This window comes from Lasioglossum baleicum, chromosome 3 (assembly GCF_051020765.1).
Source record: "Lasioglossum baleicum chromosome 3, iyLasBale1, whole genome shotgun sequence".
NCBI lineage: Eukaryota > Metazoa > Arthropoda > Insecta > Hymenoptera > Halictidae > Lasioglossum > Lasioglossum baleicum.
The window spans coordinates 29,953-49,317 of record NC_134931.1 but is presented as its reverse complement, the minus strand read 5'-3'; the positions used below and the strand labels follow the sequence as shown (position 1 = coordinate 49,317).

At 35.9% G+C, this 19,365-nt stretch overlaps 3 protein-coding genes and 1 long non-coding RNA gene across 9 annotated transcripts; 2 read left to right on the top strand and 2 right to left on the bottom strand.

Moving 5' to 3' along the window:
- Nucleotides 1-89: 89 nt before the first annotated feature.
- LOC143207453 (EKC/KEOPS complex subunit TPRKB) lies at nucleotides 90-1,060 on the bottom strand. The gene is made up of 2 exons (XM_076420927.1): nucleotides 900-1,060; nucleotides 90-827 (listed from the first exon to the last, which is right to left on the bottom strand). Exon 2 carries the CDS (start codon nucleotides 713-715, stop codon nucleotides 173-175), a length of 543 nt encoding a protein of 180 aa, XP_076277042.1. The 5' UTR covers nucleotides 716-827; nucleotides 900-1,060; the 3' UTR covers nucleotides 90-172.
- On the top strand, nucleotides 764-2,813 carry LOC143207454 (uncharacterized). The gene is made up of 4 exons (XM_076420929.1): nucleotides 764-1,461; nucleotides 1,527-1,795; nucleotides 1,998-2,528; nucleotides 2,618-2,813. Exons 1-3 carry the CDS (start codon nucleotides 1,410-1,412, stop codon nucleotides 2,193-2,195), a joined length of 519 nt encoding a protein of 172 aa, XP_076277044.1. The 5' UTR covers nucleotides 764-1,409; the 3' UTR covers nucleotides 2,196-2,528; nucleotides 2,618-2,813.
- Nucleotides 2,814-3,342: 529 nt separating this feature from the next.
- LOC143207452 (antichymotrypsin-2) lies at nucleotides 3,343-19,038 on the top strand. 6 transcript variants are annotated; one of them, XM_076420926.1, is made up of 8 exons: nucleotides 3,343-3,499; nucleotides 11,314-11,441; nucleotides 11,594-11,776; nucleotides 12,454-12,664; nucleotides 12,827-13,041; nucleotides 13,125-13,310; nucleotides 13,387-13,522; nucleotides 16,995-17,343. In XM_076420926.1, the coding sequence occupies exons 2-8, from the start codon at nucleotides 11,355-11,357 to the stop codon at nucleotides 17,165-17,167; spliced, it is 1,191 nt and encodes a 396-aa protein (XP_076277041.1). In that variant the 5' UTR covers nucleotides 3,343-3,499; nucleotides 11,314-11,354; the 3' UTR covers nucleotides 17,168-17,343. The 6 variants fall into 6 exon arrangements, with proteins under 6 accessions (XP_076277041.1, XP_076277038.1, XP_076277037.1 ...); XM_076420923.1 differs by lacking the exons at nucleotides 3,343-3,499; nucleotides 16,995-17,343 and adding exons at nucleotides 7,140-7,300; nucleotides 18,628-19,038; XM_076420922.1 differs by lacking the exons at nucleotides 3,343-3,499; nucleotides 16,995-17,343 and adding exons at nucleotides 7,140-7,300; nucleotides 17,745-18,010.
- On the bottom strand, nucleotides 4,652-6,716 carry LOC143207455 (uncharacterized). The gene is made up of 3 exons (XR_013008673.1): nucleotides 5,593-6,716; nucleotides 5,336-5,394; nucleotides 4,652-5,137 (listed from the first exon to the last, which is right to left on the bottom strand). It is a non-coding gene; the product is annotated as an uncharacterized LOC143207455 (long non-coding RNA).
- Nucleotides 19,039-19,365: the final 327 nt, after the last annotated feature.

Genomic DNA, 19,365 nt, shown 5'->3' with positions numbered 1-19,365 from the left:
TTACGTTTCACCTGAAAAATTACGATGCAACTACGATATACGATTCAAACAAAATGATTGGCAAAGATTTTCAATTATAATGCACAATATTTATTATCAAATTTAAAACAAGCTTTTATTGTGATTTATGATAAATTGAATTGAACGTACAATGATTTCATTCGTGTTCATCTTATTTTAGCAATATAAAATCTTTACAACTAATTCTGGACACGATCGAATCGGTTAAATTGGAAACAGCTAGTTCGTCTTTGTCAATTTTGTATGTTTTTTTAATTAAATTGTGATCCGAGTATTCAGACAATCTTGAAATTGGTGTTGGCTCTCCTTTCACGGTATCCAGAATCGTTTTCGATAACGTCTTCTCCTCATTTTTTTTATGTATTAGTGCTATCATCATGTTTTTATCCTGATCGTTAATACCAAACTGTATTAGCGAACGCGATATATTCTTCGATATCGATAAATTAAATAAAAGTTCTGTGTATAAACTCTTTGTGGTAAGTTGGCTCATCTTCTCGTTAACAACAGCTCTGTTGGCAGCCACCAGTATTTGAAATGGATCCGCTACAAGTGTTGTTTTTATAGCAGAACAACAAAGCTCGCCGTTCATAACTTTCGAACGTATTTCATTAGAGTTCTGCACATTTCTGAACAAATGTATCGTGCAATACATTTCTGTTTCCGGATCTAACGCTACTGTATAACCATCCATCCTTTGTCGCTGAATTTACAGCAAACAAGTGTTCTTCTTGACAATTAGATATTATTTCGAATATGTTTCTATAAACTTCTATCGAAAACGAATATTCTCCATGTTATCGTTTCTGCGTAACATAATTATATATTTACATAACCGTTATAAAAAAATAATCGTATTCAAAGACAGTGGACAGAACCTGAGCACTTATAACAAGATTCGGGGTTACTGCAGATTACTGATTACTGTTGCTAATTGTAAGCAATTGTAAGTATAAGATCATAAATTATCACACTATGCGCTGACAGCATTTTGCAGCATTTTGCGACATAAAATCATAGAATAGATAAACGTATAGACGGGAAAGTTAGCACTTCTCGAAAACCAATTTTCAGCGCGTATGCGCCCTGATGCGCCCGCAAGTAAATTGGTTGTGAACGTAGTTTCAAATGAATAAATACTCGAATATTATCTACTTGCATTAGCTACCAAAATTATTATTTTCATATCACAGTTCAACTATTTTGACTTTAGTTTATACAAAAATTTGGCTTTCAAAATTCGTTAACTATTTATATATAATTTAAGAACAGGTTAAATTCTGCTGTAATCTTCAAAAATAGTACTTAACATGTCAAGATAATATAATCAGATACCTGAAACCGTAAACATTTCCGATAATTTACAAATTTTGGTACACTTCGAAATTATGTCTGATGATGGTCCGTGTCAATCTTTGTTGGGTAAACTCTTCGATAACGGTAAATTTCTATTCTCGTAGTAACCAAGATATCAGATCATTTTTTGATAATTTATTATTTGCTAGTAATGAAATCCGATTGGAACATTTGGAACCTCAGTGAAAATAATAAGCCATCGGCATGTCCTTCAAAACGGAAGAAGATGGAACAAGAAGAAAAAGAAGAACGAGCAAGAATAGCAGCAGCTCAAAGATCGATGGAGGCAGGCGGAGAAAGAGATTCAGAATCTGCAAATGGCGATTTGAGGGATCCCTCTGGGGAGAAGAAATCACTGTACACACCCCCTAGTCAAATTTGTCCCCCAATCAAATCGTGTTGCTATATTAAAATGCAGGTGAATAACAATTTTAAATATTAAATATTCCCTCTCCCATTCCACTCCATTTTCTTCTCTCCTTTTCTTCCCTTCCTTTCCTGTCCCATTTTTTTTCTATAATTAAAAATCTCCAGTATTGAATTTAATAAAATCCTGATATTTTTCCGTAAACGTAAACGTGTACGAAAGTACGAATGCTTCGATTGGAAAATATTGATAGGATCCTTGTGCACCATGTTGCTGCGAGACGAAACCAAAGCTCCCACCTTGTCCACCCAAATATGGTCCTCAAGAACCACGTCAGCCGATATGCGGCTGCGATATTTGTCAGAAGAATCCCAACAACGATAAATGTTGCGACAGGAATAGAGGTTTCCGCGGCATAAGTCTGGACTCAAGATACTTCGAAAAAGCATGAAAACATGCGATTACGTCAAAGACTGTAAAACTTTATTACAAAGTTACAAAATAAATCATACAATTCCATTGTTGAAACTGCATGATCGGGTTTCAAGGTTCTGAGTAGCATTCGTGCCGACCCATATATATTTGACGTACGAGCGCAGTGTTTACGTTTAGGTATATATATACCTACGAAGAATTTCTCATACACTCTTATCGAAAGATGGTTTCTCATATAAGAAGGTGTATTTAGTCAGTGACGAATCCTGACGAATCGTGCAGTTTCTAACGAATCGCATTCGATACACAATTTGAGTCTGAAAGCTCATCGTCAAATAAATTTCGAAAAGTATTTACCGCGCGCGACTACTGTTGCGTTTACATAATTCTATAATTTCTGTTACACTGACAATTGAAATATTTCGTAATCGTTTCCAGTTTCTGTTTACCTATCGGATAATCTGATAATCGGATATCGTGTGGAGATTTTTTCACACTAACCTAACTTCGACCTGTCGAACCTTTCGATTCATCGAATTGTGGGCGTGTGGGGCAACAGTGGGGCAATCCCAGGCAATCCCACGGCAATCCCGACCAGTGATGCCGAAATCGTGGTACTGTGGTACTAAGCCGTGGTACGAGACCCCCCCACTATGACCTACCGTTGCCCCTACTGGCCTTCTCCAACTCGCTCGCGCGCTACACTCACCAACGTACCTCTCCTAGGATATGAGAGGTACGTTGGTGAGTGTAGCGCGCGAGCGAGTTGGAGAAGGCCAGTAGGGGCAACGGTAGGTCATAGTGGGGGGGTCTCGTACCACGGCTTAGTACCACAGTACCACGATTTCGGCATCACTGATCCCGACCCGACATGCCCGACAGTCCCGGCCAGTGATGCCGAAATCGTGGTACTGTGGTACTAAGCCGTGGTACGAGACCCCCCCACTATGACCTACCGTTGCCCCTACTGGCCTTCTCCAACTCGCTCGCGCGCTACACTCACCAACGTACCTCTCCTAGGATATGAGAGGTACGTTGGTGAGTGTAGCGCGCGAGCGAGTTGGAGAAGGCCAGTAGGGGCAACGGTAGGTCATAGTGGGGGGGTCTCGTACCACGGCTTAGTACCACAGTACCACGATTTCGGCATCACTGGTCCCGGCCCCGGCACCGACACGTATAGCTAATAAGCAAGTACACAACAGCTGTTTGTCTGTTGCACGTTGCACCAACGTTGCACCTTGAAAGAAGTGTCTGAACGTGTTTCTGCGATCCTGTGATAGTGCGCGGGAAAATTGCAGTTTAAACGACGTGTACAGATTGGTAAGTGCATTATGTGTTTCACATATTTTTTAATAGTTTTATCGAACATTTTAGTGAGAACTGTTAACGAAATATGATTCATAGATCAATTAGTATACGCGCCGGCGTCACCGTCAATCGTTGACATTGAAAATGCATGGGTACGTCGTAGAATTATCGGATCGAACGAATGATTTTACTTTTTATATTTTCTTTTAAGTATTTTGTTACGTAAAATTTTTAACCTATACAAATTGATATCTTGTCTCGAAAAGGATCTTGCAGCGCTGGAGGTACCTATACTTATACATATATATATGTATATATATGTGTATGTATATGTATAACTGATGACGGTGTAATAAATAATCTGTGCGCACTTAAGTGCATGATATAGCCAGATATTTTTAGATTTTTTCTTCAATATATTATCTTCAACGTAAGAATAAAATTTCAAGTTCTAGCTAATTGTAAGTGTGTCTTATTCACGGAAAACTCGCGCTATTATTGTATGTACTAATTCTTGTATAGTACACTTCTGCGTTTTCTAATATATACATATGTACCGAAATATAAAAAACATATTTTATAACATAAAAAGTAATTTATTATAATATAGAGATAGACTTTGAAATCTCTCTTACAATTTCATCTACGATAAACAAATTTAGCATCTTCATATATGGTATAATTTCACATATTTTCTACAGTCGATAACGTTTGCCACTTCTACATCAATAAATTGATGAAACTGTACTATATCCCTATCCCTACCCTAGTAGCATTTACGGTTGGCGTTTCGTTGGGCCTACGTTGGGGGTTTGCGTTGGGCAACCGTTAGAAATGTCGCTCTTTTTTGCAGTTGGGCCAACGTTCAGCCAACGTTGCGCCAGCGTCGGGCCAACGGTAATACCCAACGTAGGGCCAACGGTAATACCCAACGTAGGGCCAACGATCACGTCCAATGTCGGGCCAACGGTAATACCCAACGTAGGGCCAACGATCACGTCCAATGTCGGGCCAACGGTAATACCCAACGTAGGGCCAACGATCACGTCCAATGTCGGGCCAACGGTAATACCCAACGTAGGGCCAACGGTAATACCCAACGTAGGGCCTACATTACTGTAATACGAAAAGCCAACAAAAGGATTCTTTCTGTAGGGTCAATTAATTATATACATATATATATATGTGTATTATAAAAATATTTTATTTTTATATCTCACAATCAGTCATTTTGTGAGGTAACAATTTTTGCCTCACATATTATATTAATATATAAGTACTAACTTATTATGCACGCTAGCATATAACGGATTTCTTACATGTATATGTACGAAATGTATATATATATTACATATTATAAAAGTAAGATTCCTTACATTACATATTATATTACGTACATAACACACATTGCACATTAGTAATATGACATTACATTCATATTACATACATAACACGTTGCACATTATTAATATGATATTACATTCATATTACACCTCTTCAATAGTTCTGATAATTACAACAGTTCCGCTTAAGATGGTGAAACAAGAATCGGATAACGACGTACTTAAAATACAACTGTTTTTCGCAGTTATAGATATTGGCGTAGCTGCATGGCTGATGATCAATCGAACACTTGTGCCTCAGTAAAATCTGAAAAATGACATAGAAATTAATCTTACAACAAGAAAAGCAAAAGGAAACAAAATTGTTAATTGCAATTGAATGCATGCATAAATTACACACATTCTTTAGAAAGTATCTACAATACGTGGTAACACGTATAATTAAGTATAGGTATAAATAATTGTTAAACTAAACCACTCATTACTAATTTAACAATATACTTACAAATATTTGGCGTAGCTGCATGGCTGATGATCCATCGAACACTTGTGCCTCAGTAAAATCTGAAAAATGACATAGAAATTAATCTTACAACAAGAAAAGCAAAAGGAAACAAAATTGTTAATTGCAATTGAATGCATGCATAAATTACACACATTCTTTAGAAAGTATCTACAATACGTGGTAACACGTATAATTAAGTATAGGTATAAATAATTGTTAAACTAAACCACTCATTACTAATTTAACAATATACTTACAAATATTTGGCGTAGCTGCATCCATATGGCTGCTGTTCTACCGAACGATGATGCTGAATTGAATTAAATTAATGGTGTTGAATTAAATTCCACCACTTTGTACATTATCAAAATTTTTTGTTAATGAAATGAAGTAAAACACGCGACACAAAGAACGACCACTTCGACAGTTCGACACAGCACAGAAGAATGAAATAGTGAAAATCGACAAATACCAAATGACGATCGACGCTACATATATCTTGAACGACGGGTATTCGTCGTTGGTCCTATGTTGGGTATTCGTCGGCAAACTGACGTAATTTTTCTTCGTTGGCCTTATGTTGGGTATTCGTCGTTGGCCCTATGTTGGGTATTCGTCGTTGGACCAACGTTGGGTATTCGTCGGCAAACTGACGTAATTTTTCTTCGTTGGCCTTATGTTGGGTATTCGTCGTTGGCCCTATGTTGGTTATTCGTCGTTGGCCCAACGTTGGGTATTCGTCGGCAAACTGACGTAATTTTTCTTCGTTGGCCCTAGGTTGGGGATTTGTCGGCAAAACCACTAACCATGCCCCACCATTCCCCAACAAACTCCCAACCGTTGGCCAACCGTAAATGCTACTAGGGTATACCTATGCAATAGCACGTGTCATATTTTCTCTGCACGTGTATTCACTGCATTTTCAAACTCGATTTTCTCGAAAACGAGTTGCCAAACGAAAAAATGTTGTTCCTTTTTACCACGTTTTTATTATCTCGCTTTCTTGTTTGTTTGTTTGTCTGTTTGTTCGGTGGCAAATTTTGCAATTGATTTTGAACTAATTTTCGACTTATTTTTTTCATGTAGTATCACTCCGTTTTCGCTTGTACCATCAGTTACCGTACACCCTGTATATTTACTTGCTCAACGATACGTTTTGCTAGACCAGAATCTGTAATACATGCGCAGAACTGTGTTACGAATACGTCATCTTCGAATATAAGAAAAACAGACATTTTTCGCCGATAAGTAATATACCGGTGTCACTGCGGTCACTTTGTTTATATTGCATTCAATTGCATTTCGGATCCGGATCCGGGCGATCTGCAATTTCAACGCTTCGTACAGGCCGCGCAGTCTATCTCTATAAGTCTATGGTTGAAAAGGACTTTGGATGCCACCGCTGCGATCGAGAAGCAAATGTACTAAAGGAAATAGCGCGAAGCCTTGAAAAATATAGTTCACAAGAGCAGTTATATTGGCGGCAAATGCACCGACACAATCTGTTCCGAACAACAAGACTCCAGGACAGGACATGTCCTACGAGTTACAAAATATACATAAATACACATGTTATACATTCATTTTTAAAAATCTTACTGAATCTTACTTTACCGAGGCTGAAATCGCCGCGCATGCGCGTGAAATCTTGCACCTATATATATATATGTATATATATATATATATATATATATCAGTGAGAGCATAGACCATATAGTCACAGGTTCGATCTTCGCTCGATTGTGATTCGTGCCATCAGACTCGTAGCTTCTGATTGGTCGTTTGTTAGTCACCGATCTCTCTGCAGGACCTCACCTCCTTCTCTTTGTCCCTTGTCCCTTGTCCCGCGATCCCGCGTTTAAAACACGTTCGACGTTCGACCGCGTCTTCTTTCAGTCTACGTTTTCCTTTCGAAGAGGATTAGAGGTTACGACGTTACGACGGAAGGACGAAAGATGCGCAAGTGTGAGTAACTGGTGTCGTTGTATGTGCTGCGGTTAACGGTTAACCTTCCTATAAAACACTATCTTTCTTTCTTTTTCTTTTTCTGTCAACACAAACGACTGCAAGGTGTAACGAATCCTTTCTCGCAACACTCCTTTTCGAATCATGTACTTACAAAGCATATCGTGATCATTAATACGTAACATTCTCATGGAAAAAGTTTTCCTCTTGACTTATATGTAGCGATCCTGGTCGCTCATGTTCGTAACGACAGAATACTGAATTTAGATTTTCAGTTTATATGTGTAAATTGTATTACAGATTTTGATAGATGATTTAGTTATGGCGTGATGTTCTGCAAAGGTATTTTTATTTTAGTTCGATTAGAATTTTCCCACTAAATAGGATCATGTGTTGAGCGAATTATCTCTGTATAAATGTATTTATACATATTGAACTTCGGAATGCCGCGCCGGCATGGCAGTGCTAAGTAATGGAATATGATTTATCGATGGCGAGACGCGAAGATATTGTCAATGTTATTTTTCATTTATTATATTTATGCTAGCGCCTCTCGGAACTCTGAAATTAAACTAAATACAGTTACGTAAATAGTAGAGAACTAACAAGAGAACAAACAACTTACAAGTTAATATATACAGAAAATGCTTGGCAAATGTTGGACGATATTGTTAACGTCTTCTTCGTATATAAAGACAATCATTTAATTAAGGTTCGCATGGCTCAGCGAGGAAGCCATCATGTGAAGTTAAACGGTAGACAATCATTTAATTTAAATAGAGATTGGTTAAACAAATATTTTGTGTAAATATTAATACATAGCGTATATGTATGTAATTTGATAGAACAAAAAATATATTTCCAACAAATTCATTTCCTTTCCTCTGCCGAGATTTTTAACAATATAAGTTAGCAATTTACAAAGATATCAATGCGAGAATTCCAATTTATTCTAACTATTAGAATAAATCGCACTTGTAATTATTTTAATTAAGATACCCTGTGTGTCATGAATGACTGTTGTAGCAATTTTAAATCAAATTTTGCTTGGTATTTGTGATATGTGTAATGCAAATAATATTTTACAGTTATATTGGGCATGGGGGTTATCTGCCGTAGCCAAATAAAGCGCGTTAAAAAAATATGCAAATAATTACACATAGGAAGCGAGATGATCGTATATTTCTATATTCTCATCGAACACGTCATAAGACGAAAAAGAAAAAGAAACAAATTACCGTCTGTCGTAATCATACTATATGTATGTATGTATAGGCTTCCTTGCGATTTTTACAAGCTTGTTCGTTCCTATTTCGTCATTATTTTGTAATTTCAATGAGGTTTCCATAGAAGACAATCACACGACGAACAATCGTAATCGAATAATGTACCATGCCGTTATTAAAATTATTTGCAGTTTCCAACAAATTTTACTGTTGATTTACAAATCAATCGAAAAATATTAAATTATAATTGGATTTTGCGAATATTTATGTGTATGCGCATTAACAGATTCCGATTTTCGATGTCGCGTATGATTGTATGATAATAGTTTCGTAGACAGTGACTGTAAACATCGTTGGAACCAGTTGGAACCTCTCTTGCGCAGATTATAATAATTGTCGTAGCATCTCTTGTACTTCCTCTTCTTTGTTTTACAAAATCGCATCGAGAAATCCCCACCAATCCTCTCGATGATGAAACAACAAGTAATACTTGTTTTCACTTGGACGGGTTTTCCCCAGTGCAAATAGGGAAAAAGATAGAAATTCCATACAGAAGTTGATATTGACAGTTGTTTGGTATGCCGAGGAACCTTGCGTTGTATAAACAGTAAACAGAGATAACCACAAGATAAATTGTATACTAAAAAAGATAATTAAAAGACAATTGTGTATAGAGTAAAATAATTGAATGAACTTTTCAATAGACAAAGTTCAGCAAATCAATAATAATATAAAATATTGGAATAAATATTACTTTTTTATTTTCGAAAAAGTTAATCGTCAGAAATTCGATAATGAAATGATACTGATACTCTGTGGGTTAAAAGTTAAAATAGACCCGGACACCGCCGCGCCGCGCCGTTAGAGATTTAAAATACAGTTCAGATCATACAAATTGCTGCAATGAATAATTTTATTTGTAAATTTTTTTTTAACAGATTACAAGATTTTATGTTGTTTTATATGTATAGATTGAATATGGCTATTCCAATCATTCTAAAATTATAGAGAAATGAATCAGCTAACAGATAAGATTGTATAGGGAAGGTAAACCAACTATAGTCCGTAATCCTAAGCGAGATAGTACCGCGGGATAATCATCATCGTCCACTTTTATATGTATACATAGACATATACATATGTATATTGTATTATGTTTCCATCACCGGCAGGTGGTTCTTTTATCTCTCCACAGTTTTTCAGATTGTACTTATATAGTGCTGAAAAAAGATGAAATTTCAATTTTAAGATTGAAATATGAAATTTTCACTATGAAGTGAAATAAGAAATGTTAACTTTTTAAAGTTTTTTGAATGCTATGTATGTATTGGTAAATGGTTTTCGCAGATTGCAAGGACAAATGAAATTATAATATTTTGATAAGATTACGAATAGATCAATCTTTTTCATGGTAACCACACAGTAAAGGAAATTACGAAATATAACTTGTCATCGATTAGGAAAAACTATTTCTTGTGAATCACGAGACTTCGATGATCCACAATAACGATAATCGCTTAATGTTCCTCTTGTCAGTTTATTAATGTTTATCAACGCCCGAAAATTGACCCGCACGTAACGGAAACGTGACATTGATTTATGGTCGGGCGTCGGGCATCCTTGAGCAAAGGATCTTGCATATCCTGCGTGACCTGCGCGAGAAAACGAAGTCAAGGTCTACGCATGTATTGTACAATGTGGCATACCTTGTCCTGTTTCTGCCGCCCCCTATGTAGTGGATTGTTTTTGGCAAGTCTCTCCTTTTAAGGAGTTACAGTTACAACAACATTAAAACATCAAAACAATAAAGTTTTCAAATTCTTGATTTTGCAAGTCTTTGTAAATGTTTAAAAAAATCTTTATACGAAAAATTGGCTAGATCTACAACAAACTTTGCTGTATGTGAAACAAACGATGACAATAATTATTATACGTTACTCTCTCTCTCTCTCTTTCTCTCTCTCTTGCTTCAATGATTTATACAATAATACAATACATTTCCAGCAACTTTTTTAAGAGATAAAACGAATTTTAAATTCTTCGATACTTCGACTACTTACAATTACATCACAAACATTTCCTATCACATACAGACATATGTATATGTATATTTCGGTTAAAGTTCAGTAAAAAATGTTGAAACAAGATAAGGGATATCTTTGCTTACATTTCACTAATTCATCGACGTAATATGCAATATATATGGTATAGTTGCAGCTATTTTCATTGAAGGTATAGTGCAATTATATCTGGCAGTTAATTGTCACCGTAGGCTTATAAAATATTTATATTATCTTTTACTGATAATTATGAAAATGAGTTAAACGGAAATAAGTCGGTAAAAGATCTATTATGGTTTGCAAATACTTCTTTATTTTAAGATCTCAGGATCTGCTGTCACTCCCGTCTGGGTTCTCGCGTTCATGGTAACCCTGCTCGACCTTTGCGCGCATCCCCACTCGACCTTCTACGCGCCTCCAACTCCAACCTTGAATTTCGAAACTACAAGGGCGCGCATAATAAATCGTATACATATTATATGCATATTATATGCATATTACGCATTACGCGTAATTTACGAAATGTTTCATGATAATAGTCAAGCATATTTAGTTATGTCACAGTCAAAATTAATAATTAATCGAAAGCATAATAAAAGAACAGATTCTATTGTTATTTTGAAATTTTTATTTCACTAAAATATTCGAAATATATGTATATTGTATATTTCGTGTGTTGTAAGTAGTATATATTAATATTAATTCAAGCCTAAATTAATTTTTCCAGTAAAGCAAAGTATTTTAGTCGCGTGCCTAATTTCATTGGGAATGGCTGCGTCAGAAACTAGCGGAAGCACGGAAGCACTCCGTGCTGTGGCACAAGGGACAAATGAAGTTTCAGCATCCCTGTTTCAGGTAAAATCATTCAGGCAACGATTACAAATGATCAATTATTTATTTGTATTTAACACTGGGTTTACGGAATACTAGAAGTGATTATTTTACATTAGTTTACAAGTACATAAAAGAAATAATAAAAAGAAATTTGACGTAAAATATTTTTCCAGGCTGTGGTACAAGAAAACCCTGGAAATCTTATAATCAGTCCTTTGAGCGCAGCTGTTGTTCTTGCTATGGCTGCTTATGGTGCTGGCGGCGAGACGGAAAGGCAGTTAAAAAGTGCTTTGCATATACCGCCGTCGGATAAGTTTGGTCTATCCGGCTATCAAGAACTCATCACTGCTCTAAACGTAACTATGTATAATGTTTTAATCTTATTCGAACATTGCTATACCGGTACAGTAATATACCACCATAAATGCATAAGCCTCGGGGGGACCTGTACGCGCGTTTATCTGACAATGAGACGGGTAGCTATTTTTTTGAGCTTCAAAGGCCGAGCTGAACGTAGAAAAGGACAGCGCGTGTAAAGAGAGACCACGGCGCGGGCCTTGCGACAGTTGCGACTGCGACTCTCCGCATCTCCGCATCTCTTTCTTTCCAATACGCTATCCTTCCTTGCGTCCGAAACTTTCATCGTCAATTAAACCACTAAATACAGTTGAAATTATATCGTGTTTGGTATTTTTTTAATCAGAAAAATGCCACGAATATATTGATGAAAGTTTCATAAAAAAATATGTAAGTAATAATAAAAAAGATTAAATATTGGTGTTACATCGTGAGGACGCACGGGCCTTTGAACTGTACCGACGACTGCGACTCTCCGCGTCCCATAACCCATTACATAGCAGTGGTTCACATCGATATACCCGAGCCGAGATCAGATTACTAAAGTGGAGGGGATATTTTTTCCGCGTTTATCTGCTACAGCTTTTATGCGTTTATAGAGGATTTACTGTATGCCTTTCCCAAAGAAATTCAATGCTGTTGTTACGTTATAGTTTATTTGTACATTTGATTTTAGAGCGTCAAGGAAAATAAGCTTCTTCTCGCAAACAAGGCCTTTGTCAATGATAATTTTACTCTGAAACCAACCTACAAGGCGCTAACAGAGAATTACTTCAAATCTATCAGTGAATCGGTCAATTTCGGACAATCTGTACAGGCTGCAGACACCATTAACACTTGGGTTAAAGAAAAGACGAATGATCGCATTCAAAATATCGTAACGCCTGGTTAGTATTGTATTAATATACACGGGCTGTTGACGCTATAGCTATCACACGCTTTCAGTGCTAAGCTTAATCTTTTCTAATTACAATCAAACAGTTTTATTCAATTTGCACAGAATAACATATAAATATATCTGAAATACGCATCAAATCTCTTTTTAACAGGCGATTTGAATGAGGATACTGCATTGGTGCTAGTTAACGCAGTGTACTTCAAGGGTATGTGGAAAAATAAATTCGATCCGCAGCTCACCCGTAAATTGCCGTTCCATGTCGATGCAAACGTAGTGAAGGAAGTACCTACTATGTTCAAACGCAATCAGTACAATTACGGTGAACTTCCAGACATGAATGCGAAATTCATTGAAATACCTTACCAGGTAATCTCTTAAATTTTAAATGAACGAGAATGTAATTTTAGTAAGCACGAGGTATAAAAGAAATCTTCTATCCTTATTCGCAGGGAGATTCGATAAGTATGGTCATCATTCTTCCAAACGAAGTTAATGGCTTGGCTGAAGTTGAAAAGAAGATAAAGAGTATAAACTTGAATGACATTCTAAGACAAGGACATGAACAAGAAGTGGAATTATTCCTTCCAAAGTTTAAGATTGAAAATAAACTAGAGCTCAACTCTCCCTTACAGAAAGTAAGTAATTTTGCGTTTTGTGTCTACAATGAAATCGGATACCCTTTTTTCTTCTAATAATTTTGATCGTATGTAGATTGGTTTGACCGACATGTTCACCGACCATGCTAACTTCTCTGGTATCGCTGATGCTCCGATAGCTGTCAGTAAAGTTGTGCAAAAAGCATTTATCGAAGTGAACGAGGAAGGTAGCGAGGCTGCAGCTGCCACAGGTAAGTTTACGAATGTTGTTTTCTTCCCTGGAATTGGTTGAAATTAAGAGAAGTATTGTTTTCGAGCATTATCTCTTCTTTAAAGTGGTAAACGTTTTCAAATTGTAAAAATTGGAAGTTGCAATACTTTGCGTCGTAAAATGTAGCGGACAGAATGAAATTCTTAAAAGAATATGTTGATTGTCTGAATTCGTTAATTTTTAGTATTACCGTATTCCTTTTGAAATTTTGTTCATGTTTTGGTTGACGATGCTAATTAAAATTTGAAATATGTAATATTTTACTTAATTTCATGTATCGCTTAGTTGGTGGTCCTGCCTGCTTACAATTAGTATTCAAATTAAGTTAGCTTATGCACACACAAAACATTTTGACAATGTTGCTTTTTGCTAAACATGTGCATGTACACGGTGCGTTTGCCCGATGTGTGCGTTACGTGATACGCCATAATCAAATCATTTCTCTCTTCCTATATATCCGTTTTGTAGCACAATCCTTGTAGCACGTTCGTCGATCACTTCGGTTGATGACCAGCGATGGGCACGTTTGCCTGCCACTGCCGAAGAAGCAGACAGCTGAGGCTCAGGGGACCCTGCCGTGCCCATCGCTGGTCTAGGCAAGGAACTGTACAGAGTATAGAGTATAGAAGAAAGTGCAATCACACATTATTAGACACTCGTAGTTTGGGGTAGCAATTCATTTAGAACTAACAAAGTCTGTAAAAGTTAAAATGGAAAAAGAGGGAGAAAACAAGTGCTCTCAGATCTTCGTTTACTTACTTAGTAATCTAATATACAATAATTCTTGTGGCAGGTATCTATGTACGGCCTCTTTCAAGCGTTTGGTCACCGCCGGAGCCCATTGAGTTCCGCATCAATCGACCATTCCTGTTGATCGTTAAATACCGTGACATAGTCTTGTTCTTAGCAAAAGCCACATCGTAGCGTTTCTTTCCTCGTGTTGCGTGATTATGTACGTCACACTTTCTTGTCTTTTAACTTTAACTACTTTTAATCCAAATTACTCGACTGATTTTCAGAAATCCCACAATTAATTTAGTGTTCGATCTGCGCCATGCCAGAAACTATATTTCTATTTTCTTCTTGTACTAAAGGAGATTTTAAATTTAACGATTAGATTGATAATTGAATAAGATCAAGTTTAAATGCATTTAAATTTCTATTTAAATATACATATACATATATTTAAGATTCGGAAACTTCCTATGATTTTCTTTTTGTTAATAAACGAATTTTATGTAATTTTTTAATGAATGTGCAATAAATATCATTTTCGCAGTTTTCTTCTGTTCGATAAGTTTGAGAGTTTCGTGTAAGACTTCTTCAAAGTTGTTTTTATATTAATTTTGTCCAGCATTTTTGTCGTTGTACACAAAAGTGGGCAAATTATAATTTTATTTTGCTTCGTTTCACTAATTCATATTTCATTACAAAACTAAGAAAATGTCTATAAACATCATTATACGTCTACTTTTCGTTTCTGCTCGAGGAGCAACGAGAATAAATGATCCTATTAATTTTGTCTTAATTTTTAATTTACATTTACAACCTCACGAGTTTGTCGTCGTCGTTTTTCATTTGTCAACGCCAGAGTTGGGCAAAATGTAATTTCAATTACAATTACAATTACTTGCCAATTACTGTAATTTGGAATTGCAGAAATACAATTACAATTACATGTAATTGTAATTGGTAATTGCAATTACTTGACGAATCACTGTAATTGTAATTGTGGTCCGCAATTACAATTACTGGTTGAGCGAAAGTAATTGAAATTCCAATTCCAATTACAGTTACAATTACATGTAATTGTAATTGAAGATGTAATTAATTCCTGCCCAACTCTGGTCAACGCAAGCTTCACGCTGCCTGTATCTTCTCAATTTTCATGTAACAAGCTTATTGTCTGTTTACTGTTTACCAAATTAAGTATTCGTCAAAGTATATTTTGTCTCTTAATGTCTCTAATATATTTTTTTACTTTTTACACTTTGTTATTCTAAATTTTGTACAACTAAACGATTGTTTCTTAGCGATACGTTTGTATAAATATATACACTCTATAAAGCGGAATTGCACATTGCATTCTCTAAAGTCTAAATAATTTGTTTAGTAAAAATCATTCGTAAACTTTGCGATCAAATCAATCAATGGATCCAGCACTAATCATTTCGATCGAATAGATTTCTCATTTAAAAATCTCGTTTAGCTACAAAAGCTACAAAATCTCGATAAAACTGAAGCAAGTCAGTTGATAAAAGAAAAACTGACAAGTTGAGATTTATGATATATATATACATATACATATATCAACTATACTCTTTCAATCTGAACAACCTTGTTAGGTTGTTCTATAAATTGCGTCATCTCAGCATCCAGGCATATCCAAAACGAATATCTGACGATTATCCGACTGTTATTAGCGCTAGCCAAGTTGTACAGATTTACGACTTGAACTGTCAGCTGCGAATTATGGTAAAAAGCAGTAAAAAGCAGTAAAAGGCAGTAAAAAGGCACTCGAGACTGTTGAGACTCAAATATAGAGTGGGGATTTATTTTCATATAGCCGGGGCCAGTAAATCCCCACTCTACTTGGGTCCACGACATATGCTATTTCCATATGCATATGTAAATGCATAATAAATATACTGGAAACCATAATTTTGAGAAGCTTCGCGACAAATGGATTTTACCTATACATATTACGATACTCAGATTTTACATGCGCGTCTGTACGTTATCGTCCCAGATGTTATAAGGAAAAATCGTGTGTGCTCATCGATCGCGTTATGTTCCTGCAGCTTGAATTTCGGAAGTGTTGCGAATTATTTCGAGACGAAAAGTTACTTAACAGCTTTAGATAATATATATGTTATGTATTCCGCAAAACAGTACACAATAATGTAAACAATAATTTGACTCTAATTGAATCTGAATCTTGAATCTAATGCGCTTCTCTCGTTAATGATCATATTTAACATTTATTTCTAGGCTTTATTCTACTAAGCAGTTTCCCAGCTCCTCCGAAAGTTTCCAGAACGTTCAGCGTCGACAGACCATTCTATTTTGCAATTAAATCCAACAAGTCATCCGTGCTTTTCATCGGTGTAATCTCAGATTTTAATTGAAACAATTCAGACAATGAAATTTATACATATTTTTCTTGGAATACATTGTTCAGTTGTTGAATAAATAATATATCTATCGTTCACTGTCTCAATAACAGACAATAACAATCTACCGATCATACTTATTTTTTATCTCTATGCAACGATTAGTTTACCATTTACGGACTTTTTATTGTTACACTTATATTTATAAAGTATTGTTATATTGATTTTCTAATATCATTCCTGCACTGGTTCTTCCACACGCAGTTAACACGATAAACGAGCGCGACTGCGTTTTCAAAGATCCTCCGAAGAAATGAGCACTGATCAATTTTTTTCCAGGAGTGGTATTGGAAACCCGCTGTTTGGTAATCGTAATCAGAAAGCAGCTAAGGGTTGACCGTCCATTTATCTATAGTATCGTCAGCAAAATTCAAAACCTGGCAACCGAGGATAGCAAAGTTGTTCAGCTCTTTACCGGTCGTATTCTTAAACCGAATTCTTCGGAATTATAACAGAATAGATGCTGGTTCCTCTTCTGTGCTTCGAAATAGAAATTCTAGTATTAATGTCGAGCCTAGTCTACGTTGGCCAAAGATTCCGATCAAGAAAAATGAGAAAATATATTGTACATATATATTTTTACTATATTATACGTAACAATGAAATAAACTATCATTATTATTCGGTTGATGTTTCTAATAACTATTTCTACACCACACCGTATTCTATATAGATTATCTACAATCTAGAATCTACAGCTAAACATTAGATTTGAAACTTGATATTCTTTAAAAATTGTTAAAAGCTATACGAATGGTTTTGACTAAATAACTAAAAATAGAATTTGTTGGACAGTGTATTATTATATCGCGTGTAACACGTAAATGTGAATAATGAAAAATGAGCTAAATAGATTGCAGTTGATTAAGGACTTGTACAAGGAAAATCTACAGTCTAACAATTACTAATTTTTTAAGTAAATTTTTTTAGTAAATAATAATTTTAAGTAAACCTTTCTCAAGTTTGCAAAGGGTTCACACTTGGTAGCAGTGCGTGGAAAGATGATTTTTCTAATAATATATGTTTCAGGTCTTATTCTGGTGAAATTGTCATTGGTGTACCCTGTGAATTTCCAAGTTAACCGACCGTTCTATTATAACATTATATACAAAGCGAATGACGGCCGTGAGAGAGCGAGTTCCTTTGTATCGCTGTTCAGCGGTCGTGTAACCGAACCGAAAGTTTAACCGGAGTACTAGATATTTTCCACAACTAACAATATAAATTGGTTATGTATTTTTATATATAGAAAGCATTCAATTAAAAATAAAAAACTTCTCTTATCTTTTAAATTACATTTTATTCGTTGTTATTATATATAGGTATATATATATATATATATATATACACACATTATACATATATGTATATGTATGTATAAAGGTACTCAGTGGCGCACCCAGGATGTAATCTTGGGGGGGGGCCGAGTTGAACCCAGCCCTAGGTTTTGCGTGATGACCTTTTTTTTAAGCCAAAATATCTATCAACGGTACCCAGGGCTATTCCGCGATTTTAATTTTGGAAGCTGAACATTTTTTTTCTTGGTGGGGGACTTGGCCCCCTGGCTCCCCCCTGGGTGCGCCACTGAAGGTACTCGCTAAAAAATCGAATGGGGAACTCGAATAAATTTTAACACTTGGTCTTGAAATGGTCATCTAACAGCTTATTTTTAACATCACAGTTGGCGTTTTTATCATATCGACAACATTTCAAACCGATCATTCTCAAATCACCAAGGGAGCCTTCTACAAAATCTTTCTTTGCAAACTAACTAAACGGTATTTTTAACTACAATTTGGTCCATATTTATTCGCACGAAGTATTTCTAGTGCCTTTGATAAAAATCCTCCGAACGAATGCATTATTGACACATTCATATCCAATGAACAACTCAATGTTTAATTTGTTTCAGTAATACAATTTGTCATCACTGCGGCCTTGGACTATATAGATACTCCAATAGTAAAAATTGATCGGCCATTCTTTCATGCTATCCTTTACAAGTCTCAAGGTAGCAGCATTTCTACGACATTATTTACCGGAATCATTACTGACCCTTCAGCTTAACACGTTCAATGCGGGTCAGTTCTGGAATTGACAAACGGACCTAACGATTTGCGCTCAAAATTTTTTAGAAAAATATGTATTTAATTCATAAAAGTGATTTCCAGAGAGGTAATATTTAGATTTCGCAAAAAAAAAATTTTTTAATTCACGTTGGGGCGAGTTTTAGATCGTCAAAAATGCATTGATTGTGTTAAAAAAGAAGTTACAATATTTCATGCTCTGTACCAGTAATTAAATAAAGGCTGCACTTTACTAATTTGTAGTTGTAAATGTAATTGTAACAATGTATGCCGAATGCGAATGAAAATAAACACGGCCCAAAAGCAGTGTCGCCAGTTGAGCTCCAAACGGAGCTCACACTGGCTCACACATTCCCTTCTTTTTCCCCTTCCACTATCTCATTCCAGCACACTCCACCAACGTCCCCCACTAAGACCGTACGTTGCGCAAGCGCAACGTGTCACATATTACGACTCTGGCCATCAGAGAGGGGCAGGGGGTACCTAATTCCCCTCGATTTCCTCAGTCTGGCTGAGTCTGGCTACCACGGTCTGGCATCCAGAATCCAGACTGATCCAGACCA

Excerpts from the sequence above, each read along its gene's own strand:
- LOC143207452 (XM_076420921.1), top strand. Across the intron at positions 12,665-12,826 it reads TCAAAATATCGTAACGCCTG|GCGATTTGAATGAGGATACT; the intron begins GTTAGTATTGTA and ends TCTTTTTAACAG. Across the intron at positions 13,311-13,386 it reads TCAACTCTCCCTTACAGAAA|ATTGGTTTGACCGACATGTT; the intron begins GTAAGTAATTTT and ends GATCGTATGTAG.
- LOC143207453 (XM_076420927.1), bottom strand. The coding sequence starts at position 715 with ATGGATGGTTATACAGTAGCGTTAGATCCGGAAACAGAAATGTATTGC.
- LOC143207454 (XM_076420929.1), top strand. The coding sequence starts at position 1,410 with ATGTCTGATGATGGTCCGTGTCAATCTTTGTTGGGTAAACTCTTCGAT. Across the intron at positions 1,462-1,526 it reads GGGTAAACTCTTCGATAACG|TAATGAAATCCGATTGGAAC; the intron begins GTAAATTTCTAT and ends ATTATTTGCTAG. Across the intron at positions 1,796-1,997 it reads GTTGCTATATTAAAATGCAG|GATCCTTGTGCACCATGTTG; the intron begins GTGAATAACAAT and ends AAATATTGATAG.